The sequence below is a fragment of the Calidris pugnax genome, unplaced genomic scaffold (genome assembly GCF_001431845.1).
Source record: "Calidris pugnax isolate Ruff unplaced genomic scaffold, ASM143184v1 scaffold14, whole genome shotgun sequence".
In the NCBI taxonomy this organism is placed as follows: Eukaryota; Metazoa; Chordata; class Aves; order Charadriiformes; family Scolopacidae; genus Calidris; species Calidris pugnax.
Window position 1 is genome coordinate 14,215,065 of NW_015090793.1, and position 16,107 is coordinate 14,231,171.

Below are 16,107 nucleotides of genomic sequence, written 5' to 3' on the forward strand. Positions count from 1 at the left end.
ACAACAACAACAAAAAAGAGTGGAAAGGGCACATTTTTGAAATCAAACATTGTTTTGAATAGAACTATTTTGGCATTTCATAGAATCATAGAATCGTCTAGGTTGGAAGAGACCCTTGGGATCATTGAGTCCAACCATCTACCCTACTCTACAGAGTCCTCCCCTACACCATGTCCCTTAGCGCTGCATCTAAACGGCCCTTAAACACAGCCAAGGATGGTGACTCAACCACCTCCCTGGGCAGCCTGTTCCAATGCCCGACCACTCTTTCGGTGAAAAATTCTTTCCTAATGTTCAATCTAAACCTACCCTGTTGGAGCTTGAAGCCGTTCCCTCTCGTTCTGTCACTAATTACCTGTGAGAAGAGACCAGCACCAACCTCTCTACAGTGTCCTTTCACGAAGTTGTAGAGAGTGATGAGGTCTCCCCTCAGCCTCCTCTTCCCCATACTAAACAGTCCCAACTCCCTCAGCCGCTCCTTATACGATTTGTTTTCCAGCCCCCTCACCAGCTCCGTTGCCCTCCTCTGCACTCGCTCCAGCACCTCGATATCTCCCTTGTATTGAGGTGCCCAAAACTGGACACAATACTCGAGGTGTGGCCTCACCAGTGCCGAGTACAGGGGCACAATCACCTCCCTACTTCTGCTGGTCACACTATTTTTGATACAAGCCAGAATGCCATTGGCTTTCTTGGCCACCTGGGCACACTGCCGGCTCATATTCAGCCTCATTTCATTTCCCTGTTAAAAAATAAAAATCTGGTCCTTCAATAGCTCTTGTTCCACCTCACTCTAAAAACCTCTCACTTCTGCGGCGTGGGTTCTCGCAAAACCAGGCGGCAGTGTGTAATGTAGCACTTCTTGTGGAGCCTGCAACATCTGAGTCGATTGGAATTAGAAATCAGAATTGAGTTTCAATTAGACTTGAAAGGTATAAGGTAAACGTGAAGGAGGAGGAGTGTAAAAGACAGTGGCTTGTGTAGCGCGGTTGGGAGCGATCTCTGAATTCCGTTCATCGGACCGATGTAGCTCATCCCGAGGCAGATCCGGGCGCGTTTAAGGCCGTGCTGGCGGGAAGCGGCAATGGAACCGGGGGGGCGGCGGAGCGGCGGCGGGACGGGCAGAGGCGGCGGCGGGAGGGGCCGGGGCCGGGGCAGCGGCGGCCGCTGTCCGTGGTGATGAAACGGGGCGCGGCGGGGGAGCCCCGGCTTTCGGCAGCCCGATGGCAAAGAACCCTCTGCCGTTATTTCCCGGCATTGCCTTAGGTGGGGGGGAACAGAAGGAGAAGGTTTTGGTTCCTGATGAGCTTAGCTCTCTCCCGTGTTCTTGTCCCCCGGGGGCGGCAGGGGTGGGGTGGGGGGAATATCTTCTCCTCTTGGAAAGAAAAATGATTTGTTTATTACTACAAATGGATCTCTCATCTGGAAATAGGGCCATTAAATTTTTGGGCCCCTCATTACAAGAAGGATGTTGAGGTGCTGGAGCGTGTCCAAGGTAGGGCGATGAAGCTGATGAAGGGTCTAGAGAACAAAGTCTTATGAGGAACAGCTGAGGAAACTGGGGTGGTTTAGCCTGGAGAAAAGGAGGCTGAGGGGAGACCATATTGCTCTCTACAGCTACCTGAAAGGAGGTTGTAGCAAGGTGAGGGTTGGTCTTTTTTTTTTTTTTTAATTTGTTTTTGCCCTGTGCTTCTGGTTGTATGAAGTCATTTTATTCTTCTCTTGGAAATGATTGTTCACCCTCATACTTCAGCGTATCTACTCTTGAGTCAGATATTTATTAGTACAAAATAGCTCCTAAGCTTGAATTTACATACTAAACAGTCCCAACTCCCTCAGCCGCTCCTTATACGATTTGTTTTCCAGCCCCCTCACCAGCTCCGTTGCCCTCCTCTGCACTCGCTCCAGCACCTCGATATCTCCCTTGTATTGAGGTGCCCAAAACTGGACACAATACTCGAGGTGTGGCCTCACCAGTGCCGAGTACAGGGGCACAATCACCTCCCTACTTCTGCTGGTCACACTATTTTTGATACAAGCCAGAATGCCATTGGCTTTCTTGGCCACCTGGGCACACTGCCGGCTCATATTCAGCCTCATTTCATTTCCCTGTTAAAAAATAAAAATCTGGTCCTTCAATAGCTCTTGTTCCACCTCACTCTAAAAACCTCTCACTTCTGCGGCGTGGGTTCTCGCAAAACCAGGCGGCAGTGTGTAATGTAGCACTTCTTGTGGAGCCTGCAACATCTGAGTCGATTGGAATTAGAAATCAGAATTGAGTTTCAATTAGACTTGAAAGGTATAAGGTAAACGTGAAGGAGGAGGAGTGTAAAAGACAGTGGCTTGTGTAGCGCGGTTGGGAGCGATCTCTGAATTCCGTTCATCGGACCGATGTAGCTCATCCCGAGGCAGATCCGGGCGCGTTTAAGGCCGTGCTGGCGGGAAGCGGCAATGGAACCGGGGGGGCGGCGGAGCGGCGGCGGGACGGGCAGAGGCGGCGGCGGGAGGGGCCGGGGCCGGGGCAGCGGCGGCCGCTGTCCGTGGTGATGAAACGGGGCGCGGCGGGGGAGCCCCGGCTTTCGGCAGCCCGATGGCAAAGAACCCTCTGCCGTTATTTCCCGGCATTGCCTTAGGTGGGGGGGAACAGAAGGAGAAGGTTTTGGTTCCTGATGAGCTTAGCTCTCTCCCGTGTTCTTGTCCCCCGGGGGCGGCAGGGGTGGGGTGGGGGGAATATCTTCTCCTCTTGGAAAGAAAAATGATTTGTTTATTACTACAAATGGATCTCTCATCTGGAAATAGGGCCATTAAATTTTTGGGCCCCTCATTACAAGAAGGATGTTGAGGTGCTGGAGCGTGTCCAAGGTAGGGCGATGAAGCTGATGAAGGGTCTAGAGAACAAAGTCTTATGAGGAACAGCTGAGGAAACTGGGGTGGTTTAGCCTGGAGAAAAGGAGGCTGAGGGGAGACCATATTGCTCTCTACAGCTACCTGAAAGGAGGTTGTAGCAAGGTGAGGGTTGGTCTTTTTTTTTTTTTTTCCGAGGTAGCAAATGAAAGGGCAAGAGGAAATGATCTCAAGTTGCCAGTGAGAGGACGAGGGGCAACAGGCACAAGCTAGAACATAGTAGGTTCCACTCAAATATGAGAAAAAACTTCTTCACGGTGAGGGTGCCAGAGCCCTGGAACAGGCTGCCCAGGGAGGTTGTGGAGTCTCCTTCTTTGGAGATTTTCAAGACCCACCTGGATGCAGTCCTGAGTAACATGCTCTAACATGCTCTAGGCAATCCTGCTTCAGCAGGGCAGTTGGACTAGATGATCTCTATAGTCCCTTCCAACTCTAAAAATTCAGTGAAATTCAGTGAAAGTTGTGCCAGAAGGAGGCTTAGATTGGATATTAGGAAAAATTTCTTCACCAAGAGGGTTATCAAGCACTGGAGCAGGCTGCCCAGGGAAGTGTTTGAATCACCATTCCTGCGGGTGTTTAAAAGATGTGTAGATGTGGCAGTTAGGGATATGGTTTAGTGGTGGACGTGACTGTGCTAGGTTAACACTTGGACTCAATGATCTTAAAGGACTTTTCCAACCAAAATGAGCCTATGATTCTAAATCTGAAGGAGCATCATGTGTGCCTAATGGGTTGACCGTGGCCAGCAGCTAAGCCCCCAACCAGTTGCTCACTCACACCCCAGCCCCTAGAAGAACTGAGGAGACAATGTGAGGGGCAAAAGCTAGAAAACTCATAGGTTGAGCTTAAGACAGTTTAATAAGTAAAGGAGAAAATAAAACCCCACCAAGCGATGGAAAGGCAATCACTCCCAGCCTCCCACCAGCAGACTGATGAACAATGGATGCTTTAAAAAAAACAAACTACACCTCTCACCCACCCCCCACCCCAATTTTATTGCTGAGCATGGTGTTACATGATATGGAATATCTCTTTGGTCTGTTTGGGTCAGCTGTCCCAGCGTTGTCCCCTCACAGCCTCTTGCTCAGCCTCAGCAGACTTGCTGAGGAAAAGATCTTGATGCTGCATAAGCAATGTTTAGCAATAGCTCAAACACTGGTGTGTTTTCAGCACTGTTTCGGTCACACATCTAAACCACAGCACCATATGGGCTGCCCTGAAGATAATGAACTCCATCCTCGCCAAAACTGGGCATGTAAAATGTTAATGGGATGTTCTCTGGTAAGGGTTCTCAAAAGTTACAGGCCCACTGCACAATTTTTTTTCCATAGTTGATTCCTACCTTTTCATCTTCTGGTGTCACTCTTTCTCCTTATGATTATCTTGTCTATGCAGGAATACCAGTAAGATGGGATTTGAGTCTCCAGAGTTAATCCTCATTGCTTAAAATTGTTAGTATTAAGTTTCCTGGGTGCAAGTGAATTGTATATCATTTCCTGCACAACCTCCATGTTCTGGAGCACTGAATAAGCCTTTTTGGCCTTAGAAGGACAGTGCTGCAACAACTGGGCACGTGTCATTTGCTGTCTTCTGCCTCCCACCAAGATTGCTGAGGCTTACACTTCTGAAGAAAATACGGAATACTTCTAACAAGAAAGCATGGAGAAAGCAAAGGCAGCCCCTTGTAGAATAAAGTCAGTAGACAATTAAAGAAATGATCCTGGAGCATCCAGTGACTGCGCTGGTAGCTCTTGCCCTTTCACAGCCAATAATGCCAACCAGTGACTGCAGGCTTCTGTTTGGAAGACAGTCAGTGATGACTGGTTGAATATGGAATGGAAACAACCTTGCGCCCACTCCTACTCAGAATTGAAAACAGGATGGTCCTAGGTATTTCTAATTAAGTCTAGGCAGGAGAGTTCCAGATTCTGGTGGCTGGATAAAGCAGGGTGGATTTATTTATTTTTTTTTCCTGCCTCTAGGAAATATCTGAGGCCATTCAGCAGACTATGTTACAGCGTGCTCCACCTAGACTGGATGAACTGTTCTAGAGTGTCGATGATTCCTTACCCATATGGAGCAATCCCTTCATTCCTGCAGCAAAAATTACGGGAAAACTTTTGAAAGGAAGGAAATAGCATAAGAATTTTTCTTGCACTGTTGCATGTATTCTAGTGTAGATCATTCTCTTTCTTAGAGTAGAAGAGAGCTCTGCCAGATGCATTCAAGAAGATGAATATGAGATGTGGTTCTCCAGTTCATTAGTGCTGTCCAGTTTGGAGACATTATTGTCCCACTTAAGTACAGATGCTTCTCTGAGGTGGAAGCTCCCACTGTAATCAGAGGGAGGAAGTGGTCACAGCTGTAAAGTGAGCTGGGAGAAGGCTTAAATCCGGTTTTTATGAATGTCAAGTTTCAGAAGGAGGATTTGCATTTCACAGTTAGTAGCTCCACAGTCTGCTCAGTTTGTGCCAGCTGTTTCCTTTGTAGTAAAAAGCATCTAGAAAACTACAAAGCTCATCCAGATTCTTCTTATTTTCAGTGACTTTTCTTTTGTGATCTTGTTGAATCCAGCAAGACAAACTTGCCTGTGTTTTGCCTCATTTCTTCTTGTCCCCAAAAAAGACTGGTCAGGTGTCTGTGAAGTGGTTTGGGCGAATTGGACTCCCTGGTGCTCCTTTGTGGGATAAGGGGAAATTTTAAGGAAGGACATCACACTCCAGAATAACAGCTACTCGACTGTCTTTGAAGAACAATTCAACAAATTCCAGTCAGTTTTCTATTTGGAGAAGGACTTTGGCACTTAGGACATCAGCAGGTGTGAGGTGTGGCCCAAATTCATCATGCTTCTGGCATTCTTTCAGGTTGACGTGGCTGTAGGAATAAGCTGTAATTTTCAAAGTGCATGTAATAGATTTCTTACAAAGTTTTGGGAGTTGGAGCAGAGACCACAGAGAACTCTCTTGACTTTCCCTGATAAATGGCTTTGTTAGGTGCCATCAGCCTCTACCTTTTGTTTGCTTCCACTAGTAATTATGCCAAAAACATCTTGGACACTGAGAGAAACCTCTCCATTTCCAGACAAAGCTGTCTGCCTGTTGTCTATAACGTGAGCCAGAGTGAGATCAGTTACTCTGCAGGACCATCTGGTCATTTCCAATATCACAGTGTCCTGAGCATCCTTTTGACTGTGCAAATGCAGGTTTCTTTTTTTTCCCTAAGGTTAAGCCATGGGTCACACTGCAGCAGCCAAAGGATACCAAGACAACATAAGATGTAGTAAATCTACAGCACGGTTTGTTCTGTACCTCCATTCAGCATGAGATAAATTGCTTCCTGGCTGCTGGTGCCCAGAGACTAGATGTGATTTGTTGCATCATGGAATAGTTTGGATTGGAAGGGACATTTAAGGGTCATCTAGTATAACCCCCCTGTCACAGGCAAGGTCATCTTCAACTAGATCAGGTTGCTCAGAGACCTATCCAACCTGACCTTGAATGTTTCCAGGGATGGGGCATCTACCACCTCTCTGGGCAACCTGTTCCAGTGTTTCACCACCCTCACTGTAAAAAAGCTTTTCTTTATGTCTGGTCTGAATCTCTCCCTTTTCAGTTTAAAACCATTACCCCTTGTCCTATCGCAATAGGCCCTGCTAAAAAGTCTATCTCCACCTTTCTTATAAATCCCCTTTAAGTATTGAAAGGCCACAACAAAGTCTCCCTAGAACCTTCTCTATTGCAGGCTGAAAAACCCCAATTCCCTCAGCCTTTCCTCATAAGAGGGGTGTTCCAGCCCTTGGTCCATTGCTGTGTTCTCTGGACTGGCTCCAGTGGGTCCATGGCTGTCTTGTGCTGAGGACTCCAGAGCTGTGTGCAGTGCAGAACCAACACAGCTTTGAGCAGTAAAGTTTTACTCCTTATGGTGAACGGATGCTTTCTGCAATGTGTGTGTCGTGTGAAGAGATTCAAACCATTGTATCACAAATTTGTCTGAAGCCAGATCAGGGCATCCCTTAAGTCTGGGCCAGCCTTGTGTTTCTGGCAGCTACAGCTGAACACTTCCATTGAAAGCTTGGTTTTTGTGGGTTGAATTTGCTGCAGGTAGTGTTTAACCCACCTGAAAACATTTTTGCAAAAAGTGAGGCTCTGGCTGTTTATGGAGACTGACAGGTCTGCCTCTGTTCCCAGCACCAGGAGTGTGCCAGAAAAAGGGTTGGGAATGAGGTTTGTGAAGCTGATCTTTTGTGGACTGGGAAAATTTTGGACAAGATGAATAAATTCTTTGTTCTGCAAATCAAAAAAAAAAAAAAAAAAAAATTCCAGAACCAGCGAGCAGCACAAGGATGATCAGCGTCCCCACGAACTGCTAAATAAAAATCCACAGAGCTCATTTATGAAGGAGTAGCTACATTTTGGTTTTTGGTTTGTTGTTTTTTTTTTTTTTTTTTTTTTTTTTTTTTTTTCAAAAAAAAAAAAAAAAAAAAAAGATTATGCTGAAGGGGAGGTGTCAGGGGAATAATCAGTCCTGTTGTTGAGGCAGCTCTAGTTCTCATTTCATCATCAAGTTTCAAAAATCAAAGATTTATTTACTTTTTTTGAACACTGGTATTGCAGCTTTGGCTAGGAAAATCAAGTCACTGCTAAAGAGGATGTGCTAAGGCTGAATTTTTAGATATGTCTAAATATCTAAATATTAGATAAATATCTCTATATTAGAATGTTTAAATTGTGCAACGTGTTAAAGTGTCCACAAAGATAATTTCATACATTCTGTATATTCTGTTGCCTATATTGGTTAGTCTGGAAAGATTTAAAATGATAAGATTATTATTTCTTCTGTTGTAGTGCTATGGCTATATGTAGGAGAGGTGGTCTGTTCTTTTCCTTAAAATATATTGTAGGCTTATACCCTGCATAAAATCCTAGCACAGGTTTTGGGTGCATGTCTTTCTGTTTGCAGAAGCTTTCTTGTGGTCCAGGACTTGCATTTCCACGTCTGATAGTGTTCTACCTAGATTAGCAATTTTAAAGCTGTTAATGTCTCAGACATATTAACTCTGCAGAATAGTCCAGCATATTTTTTGTGAGCGTGTGTGTGGGCTTAAAAGTTTTTACAGAAGATCAGAGACTGTGAAAATGTTGCAGTCTGCTTTGAAAGAATTTCTCTGGGGGAGTAAACTCCGTTTTTGGCAATATCCTGATTTCACAAATCTTTATCAGAAATATTTCTCCGTGGACCATGTTCAACTAGTGTCCCAAATCCAAGAGGAGCAAATCCGTTTGATCCTGAATTCAAATTCATAGGAAAACATCATCTGCTTTGATGATGTTGTGAAGAGATGACAGATTTCTCCTCCCTTAGAAAAACACAGGGTGGACTCGGGTCCATCCAGTCCAGCTTCCCTGCGCTGATGGTGGTCGCTGGAGGATGGCTGGGTCGAGTGAATACCGATACTTTCCTGTCTGCTTTAGTGATCTCCAGCAGTTTTGCAATCAGGGATTTCTGAACCAGGAGTGTTTTACTGTTATACCAACTGGAGACCAATTACGCTTTATGCTGGAGGAATACAGCAAGACAAAATCTGTATCCACAAAGTAGCTGAAATCTAGATTTGGGAGCTATTTAGAGAGCATTAGGAGGCCTGGGAGACTGCAAATGGAAAATAAATGACCAAGACGACATGATAAAATTGGCATTAACACAATAAAACTGCTGCCTAGTGTTTGCAATTGTCAAATATAGTCTTATAAAAGGTAAGAGATGTCAATGAGACCGGTGAGCTGTGATTCACAGCTGCTTGCCCTTGGTTCAGCTGGGGTGTGTTGAACAGCTGGGTTCAACATGGAAAGGTTATACAGGCAATGTGAGTCACATCACTTGCTTGGAAACCTTCTTCCTTCCTGGTGAGCCAACCTTTCCTGTCTGTAAGAGCTGCTCAAATGGCACAGTGGAGTGCTTGCTGCAAAGAGGGGCATGGAGAGCCCAGTGTGATAGATGAGCAGGCTCGTGTCGTACCCCAGTACAACTCTTTCTTGCCTTGTTCCTGCTGAGCCGGCTGTTTTCCTCTCCCTGCACCACCAGCTTGAGACTGTCGAGTTTTGGGGGGTCTTGGAGCAGTGCTGGTGATGTGGGATGGGATGCTCCCACACCGTGTGTTGCTGCTCTGTCCATCTCCGTAGCTTCTTTCATTGTTTCAGTTCTTAGCAAGAACATATGTAGTGTTGAGTGCTGGGTTTCTTTGCATAAAGGAGATTCTTTAACATCTCCAGTTCCACATTACACAGGAGGCCATTTAACAAAATCGCCTGTTTTCCCTTTCCAGCCCATAACTTCTGCACTCCCCTGCTTGAAGCCAATGCTTTAGATGAGGAGGACCGCTCGCCCCAGGTGCTTTGGGCAGCGTTGGTTGAGGCTTGCATAACCCTCATCCAGCTAGAAACTTCTCTCTTCTTCATCCTACCTCCTTTTTAGCATAATTAAAAATGTATAAAATAAACATGCTTCCCAGGCCTGTCCATTGGTCCCTTTCATCTTTCTCCCCTTTTTTCCACCACATGTCAACAGAACACTCCCCTCCTCTCTGGATTTTGGGGGAGAAGGAGGGTTGCCTTAGCTTTATGCCTTGGCCAACAAGCTTAATACTGTGTTGGCTTGAACATATCCAAAGGACACAAGCTTCTTGTATGCAAATTTTCTCTCTGATCTTTCCTCTCGCCCTCCCTCCCTCTGTCCCACCCTTCAAAAATGTGCTTCCTTGTCCCTGTGCAAGACTCACTATGTTGTTGAAAGGTGCTGGAGTCTGTGTGGCGTGTTTTAAAGAAAAAATAACTAAATAATAAAAAAAAAGAATTGATGCTTTTAAAGAAATCAAACTAGAAATCTAGAGAATAAATGTTTAGTCCCGTCTACCCCCCCACCCCGTTGCATAAGGACCAGAATGGCTTGTGCCAGGATGCTGGAATTTGTATTTAACCCTACGGTTAAATTAATTCTCTGTGAGGCTGGCTAACAGCGGGCCAAATGCTGCAATGTGATTTCCTAGGGGAGTGTAAATGGAGTCAGAGCAATATTAAATGAAATTTTCCTACTTTGAGAATCTTAAAAAAAAATAAATATAGTCAGATATAGGTAGATACCAATAATCAGTCTAATTGTTGTTGTCACTCTGTTGAACCTGCATGCCTATATTTAGGTATTTTAGAGTTGCACTTACTGATATTTTTTCTGCATATTTCACACTGATCTCCTGCTGTCTTTTAGGTGCCTGGGGCCCAGGACCTGGTGGACTTCTCGCCGGTGTACCGATGCCTGCACATATACTCTGTCCTGGTAAGTAACTCTGTGCTGCCTGTGAGACTGGTGGTGACAATGGACTGTGGTTTAAAGAAGATAATGGGGTGCTGCTCATTCTGCTGGTGCTGCTCGAAGGAGGTGGTTGCAAAACATTTCTTAACATTCACCTACCTAGGAAGTGCATTACCTGAAGCAGAAAGCAGGCCAGTGATAGATGTATTTTGATAAATACCACACAGTTACTTCATGCAGGCCACAGAAATATAAAGGCATATTTTCTTCAAATATTGCAGACCCTGGATTTACAATATATGTATTTCTTGGTCATACTGTTTTCCTCTGAGAATTCTTCTTTGACCACAGTAGCTTCATTATTCAGGGCAAATGGAGGAGTTGCGGGTGGGGAGAGAAATTGTTTTTAAATGTGTTGTTTGCTGTGCTTAGGAGAACTTTGCTGCTCTTCAGACATTGTTTGACAGGAACAGATTTGTTGTCATCCCACCAAATCTACCATTTGACTGTATCACTCCCAATTTTCCAATAGTTAGGCTTTGCGTGCACTGAAAAATACGGCCAAACTGAAAGCGTTCTGTGTTTGGTTAATGCTAAGAAGTGTTACTCTGAACCGTGTCATGTTCTTGAGAACTTTTCAAGAGAGCTCCCATCTCTGCAAATGTAGGCTGCTAGATGAGCTACGTTTTCTCCTAGGCATTATGAGGACATAAGGTATTGATTTTTTTTACTTATTTATAACAAGGGCAAATAAGATGCCCTTGTAGCTTACCCTTCAACTTTTAATTTCTAAGATGCCTCCAGCAGCATATGAGTCTTGCATCTGTGGACCCAAAGAACCTGTGTTGTTTGCATCCATTCTTTAATGTCCTTTGGAGAGTCAGAGCTTTCAGAGGGCTCTTCTCCTGCGGTTGAGCAATCTGAAGCCCAGGCAGCAGATGAAAGGAGCATTCTGTTCGCAGCTTTCCTCCCTTTCCACAGTGGAGCCAGGCTTGTGAGAGAATTGTTTTTAAGGCACTTCTAAAGCCAGTTTCTCCAGCAATACATACAAATGAATTTGCGAAAGGAAAAGAATTGTCATAAAAAACACTTATATAAAATCTTTTTGTGCTCTCATCTGTTAATAATTATGTAATTTGGCTACATTGCCATGATATTTTATTGGAATGAAAAAGTTAACCTACCCAAAATGTGTTACTCTGTTTATCTTGGACCAAAACCTCCTCCTCAAACCCGGCGCTGGGAGCCCGGTTCAGGGAGTGTGCTAATTGAAGATTACAACTGGTCTGAAATGCTTTCTGGATTTCAAAGTGTCATTTTATTTGGAGAAACTTCAGTGAAGAATATGTATAATGAAAACAGGATTAGGAATTCTATTAGTGTAACTTACGTACATTTGTTTAATGCAAGGGTATTTATTTAATTGTGTATTTATACATAAAACTGTTGTGAAAAGGATGAAGAGCTTTCACTGATGGATATAACAGTTTTGCACGTTTGAAATTATCTCATTTCTATGTTGGGGATTTGGTGTTGTCTCGTTGCTTTACTTTTTAATCTGAAATACTGATTGGTCCTCCAAAGCGTATTAGGGAAATGCTACTTCTAGAAGATAGGTTTCATGGGCAGTGGTCTGTGGAGGTGGATCAGATTGTCTTCTGCTTGAGGTGGGAATAGTGCAGTGGAGTTGGTGATGGTGAAGTTAGAGCTGATGCAGTGGTTTCATGCCAGTGGGTTAGCCTCCTCTGTCCCCATCCTGAGCTGAGATCATTTAGTCATTCTGCCCCTGCTCCTTCGTAATGAGAAAAAAGATACATCAGAACTCTAAAGAAGGTGTGTGGGTGAGACAGGAGCAAGAGAAAAAGGTAACTGACTGTAGAAAAGGCTTCTGAAAAGAAAATTGCCCTTTTGCTGACCTGTGATTGAATCCTGTCCTGGCTTTCTAGGCCCAACTTGGGTTGAACAATGTCAGAGATCCAGCAAGCATCGAGGGAAAACGGCCACATCAGTGTCAGACGGAAGGATCATAATGTAATAGTTACCAAAAAATCCTAATATTTGTCATTTACAATAGCGTTATCTAAATGCTTGGCCTGCAGTTAAAAAGGCCCACGTTGAATAAACATTGAGATATTTATTATTTTTAGTGAAATCGACCTTCCAGTCACCTCGGTTTTATGGCTGTGCTGCTTATAAATTCCCAAAGGATTATTTGAAAAATCCTACTCATATCTGCCAGCCTTATCAGCAGGGCAGAAGTTCACATATTGTAACGGGAGGTCAGCCTTCGGTCATGGTCTTACAGAGGGGGCCAGGCACCTGTAAATCCTTCCTTCAGCAACCAAGGCGAAGTACAATATCAAACAGGCAAGGAGACTTTTCCAGGAAATGCTGAACTTTCTCAGGAAGGGCAGAGGAGGGGGAAAGAAAGTGAAGGAAGGTCAGGCGGGGGTTAATTGAGAGTTGGACCTTGGCGTGGTGGCAGCTCTGGGGAGGACAGGCTCTGATGGGATGCTTTATGGGACTATTCATCGGAGATTCCTTTTCTTGTGAGAAACGGCCTGGCCGAGAGTGTCTTGAGGAAGAAATGGGCGTAGGAGAGACTTTGAGTACTGCAGATATTGAACAAAACATCACAAGAGCGTATTTGTTTATTATACATGGAGTTGTACACATGGATAGCCTTTCTTTGCTCAACTAACCCTTTGATTTCGTGATTTGGGTTTACATCCCTGAACAGTGCCTAGAACAACAAGTCCTTACCCTGCCTGTGGTTTCTGCATGCAGCAAATGCACTCTGAATTGCATTAAAAAAAGCTTTTCAGATGAGAGGTTTGTTTTCAACTTGGTGTGAATCGGTAACCACTGAACAACCTTGGTGTCTTGGTGGGAATCCTGGTACTACTAGGCAAATGTATGCTGTCCTTTTCCTAGGAAAACTGGAAAAAACCAAGCTAGCTGGAACCATGGATATGGTGGTTCTTCAGATGCCAGGAGCATCATATAAAAGGGTAAACAGGGGGTACTGGCAGCAGAGCCAGGTCACGTGAGTCTTGGGGCCTGTCCTGGTCTCCTTGGTCAGTTGGCCAAAGTCTGTGTCTAGTTTTAGCTGATGTTAAGCACTAAACCCCACTTAGTTTCTGTTGAGCAGTGATGTGCTATTTAAGGACATTCATCTGCAGTGTGGTTAGGCTGCTAGGCTGTTGGTATCAGGTATATCTTTTCCTTGAGTTAATAGAGAAGTTTGTTGAAAATGGTAATATTATTATATAAAGAAGAAACAAGAATATTTCAGTGAAGTGATTTTGCCATTGACGTTTTTATCTTTTATGTTGTCTTTGACCAAAGTCTATGTAATGCTTAAGTTGCTTTGATCGATATCCAAAATAAATTAGGAAAGGTAAGGTTTGGGCCAGATGGTTTATCTGCTGGAGCATCTGAACAGCTGTTGGGTGCCTTGTATTTCAAGGCCAAGACATGGAATTGCTTTGCTTTACATAACATAAAATGAAAAGCATTTTTTGTTTCATGTTTCCTGTAAGCTGTAGGAACACAGAAAGCAAAGAGTGAACGAAGAGCAAAAAGGAATTAAAAAAAAAAAAAAGCCAGAAAGAGTCAGAGTGGTTTGCACAGAGGGTGCTCCCAAGAAGTTGTCTAGAAGGCAGCTGATGATGATTTAAGTCCTTTAAGCTCCTGCTTCAGCCAGTGTTGTTGCCTGTTAGTACTCATTTAGGGTTTGCCTTAGCTAGGTGGGTTTTTTTAGCTTTATGCTAATTGGTTACCAATTACTTTGAGGTTCTTAACATGTTCATGAAGACACTGGTATTGACACTCCCAGCTCTTTGATCCAAGCTACAAAGGGGTCATTTTAGGGTAAAGAACAAGTGTCCAAAAAAAAAAAAAAAAAAAGCAGCCCAAAACCCCATCACTTCTGGAGACCTCCTATTACTGAGCGTTTTAGACTAAGGAGCAATGTTCACAAGGTTTTTAAAGGGATAGACACAAAACCCAAGCCTAACTGTGGTCCTGAGCAGATATGTTGTTTCAGAGTATTATCATATTATAAAACAGTATTAAATGCACAGCAGAAAGTCCAAGCTACAAAGGGGTCATTTTAGGGTAAAGAACAAGTGTCCAAAAAAAAAAAAAAAAGAGCATATTCTGATGTAAATACAGGTTTAAAACTGTAGCTGCCTCTTCCTAGTTGATGAAGTATTTCTGGAGAATCCCAGAGCTGGATAATTTAGATAAATAGCAGTTGACAGGTATTTACTATAAATTTGTTGTATCTTGCCACTGACATTTTTATCTGCTTTATTGCTTTTACCCCAAGCCTCTGTAACCCTAAAACTGCTTTGATGCACAAAATATATCAGGAGAGGTACAAAAATGTAAAACAAATAATACCCCCTCCCTTCTAAAAGTAATCAATGTAGAAATGTCTTTGAATTCCTTTATTAAAATGCATGCATTGTGCATAGACTGTATCCACTTTGTGTATTTTTGCTTGCCTGTTTTAGAGAAGAATATAATGTTTTATCTCTCTTAGCTGTGCAGAGCCAGCATGGCCTTGGGAGGAGAAACAAAGGTTTACTTTTGCTTATCGCTAAATTGCTACGTTTTGATTGCAGAAACTGTGCAGGGATTCATCGGCTCAGGGGCTCAAGGTGAGCTGTTTGGCTGAGGATGGGAAACACCACTTTGTATCTCCAAGCCGAGCAGATTTCCTTCAAAGTGGGAGATGCTGTAAATCCGGCAGTGTATCATTAGTTTCCTCCTAGCGCTCCACTTAAATTTATTTTTTTTTTTAAATTTATCTTAGAAGTGTGCTAGCGATTGTGCTGCCTGCATTAATCCTTCTTTTTCTGCCCCTGTGGGCTATTAAATTGGCAGGCTGGTTGCTCATCTGCTTGCCCATGGTGGCTGTGACGCAGCCTGCCGTTCCTGCCCCCTTCCCACCTCTCTGGGGAGGCTCCAGCATCCCCACCAAAATGTTTGTTCTTTGGTAACGGGGCAGAACAATTGAAGTTTTTCTTTCAAGGGATGAGAAAGCCTCTTATAGGAACCACAATTCAAATAATAAGAGCTACCCAACCCTCTCTTTCATATGAAAACGTCTCTTTTTTCTCTTTGTAACAGTAAGTTGTTTCTTTTATTTGATACTGAAACACAAACTGTACCATGGAAAGTCTGTGGTTTACTTCTATTTTTGAGATCAGGGTTGTAAAGTTTTCCCTCAGTGTCCTTGGGAACTTTAAAACCTTTTTTTTTTTTTTGAGGGGGTGGGGGGGCAGTGGAAAAAATTTCCTTCTCGAAGTCTCTGGTAACTCCTTGTTCATCTCAGACACTTTGCAGATTGTCCCATCGTTGTGTCCTGGCATATCTCACTGTCTGCTGACTTGGCTGACCCACTGGTGCCTGGTGGAGTTAGATAGCTATAAACACAGCACTGAGATCATAGGGAAAGGCTGAGGGTGAGACACTTTGTGCACTGGATTGATAAGGACACAGGAAAAGCCATTAGAGTGAACTGGTGTCAGTGACCTGTGATAACCATTCTGTACTACGTGCTAATGGACCCTGGGTAGTGTGTCTGTCTGTAGTGGCAATAGATTTAACTTTTGTAATTGTCATATTGCTCTTTTAACCCTGTGACCTTATTACCCATGAGAAAACCACTTGGCTTCGATCAAAGAAGCAGCAAAGAAATCAGTGTTCATTCTAAGCTGGCTAGATATGATCACAGGCAGCCTTGATTCTTAAAATATTCAGCTTGGAAAACAGACATGTTAGGGGGGAGAAAAAAAAAAAAGGGTGGTTTACTACAATAGCCCGGATGCAGACTTCTTGTCACCTGAGGTTAGGAACAGCAGCCCTGCTTTCCCAGGGCTTTGTAAA

General features: G+C 43.9%; 1 protein-coding gene across 10 annotated transcripts in view; it reads left to right on the forward strand.

Moving 5' to 3' along the window:
• EXOC6B (exocyst complex component 6B) overlaps window positions 1-16,107 on the forward strand; it is a 311,137-nt gene that overhangs the window by 147,959 nt on the left and 147,071 nt on the right. For all 10 annotated transcript variants that reach the window (XR_001411259.1, XM_014936006.1, XM_014936007.1 and 7 more), the window contains one exon: window positions 10,165-10,233. Coding sequence is in view for 9 of the 10 variants with exons in the window: in XM_014936006.1 (XP_014791492.1) it covers window positions 10,165-10,233 (69 nt within the window). In the remaining variant the exon portion in view is untranslated. The remainder of the gene's footprint in view (window positions 1-10,164; window positions 10,234-16,107) is intronic.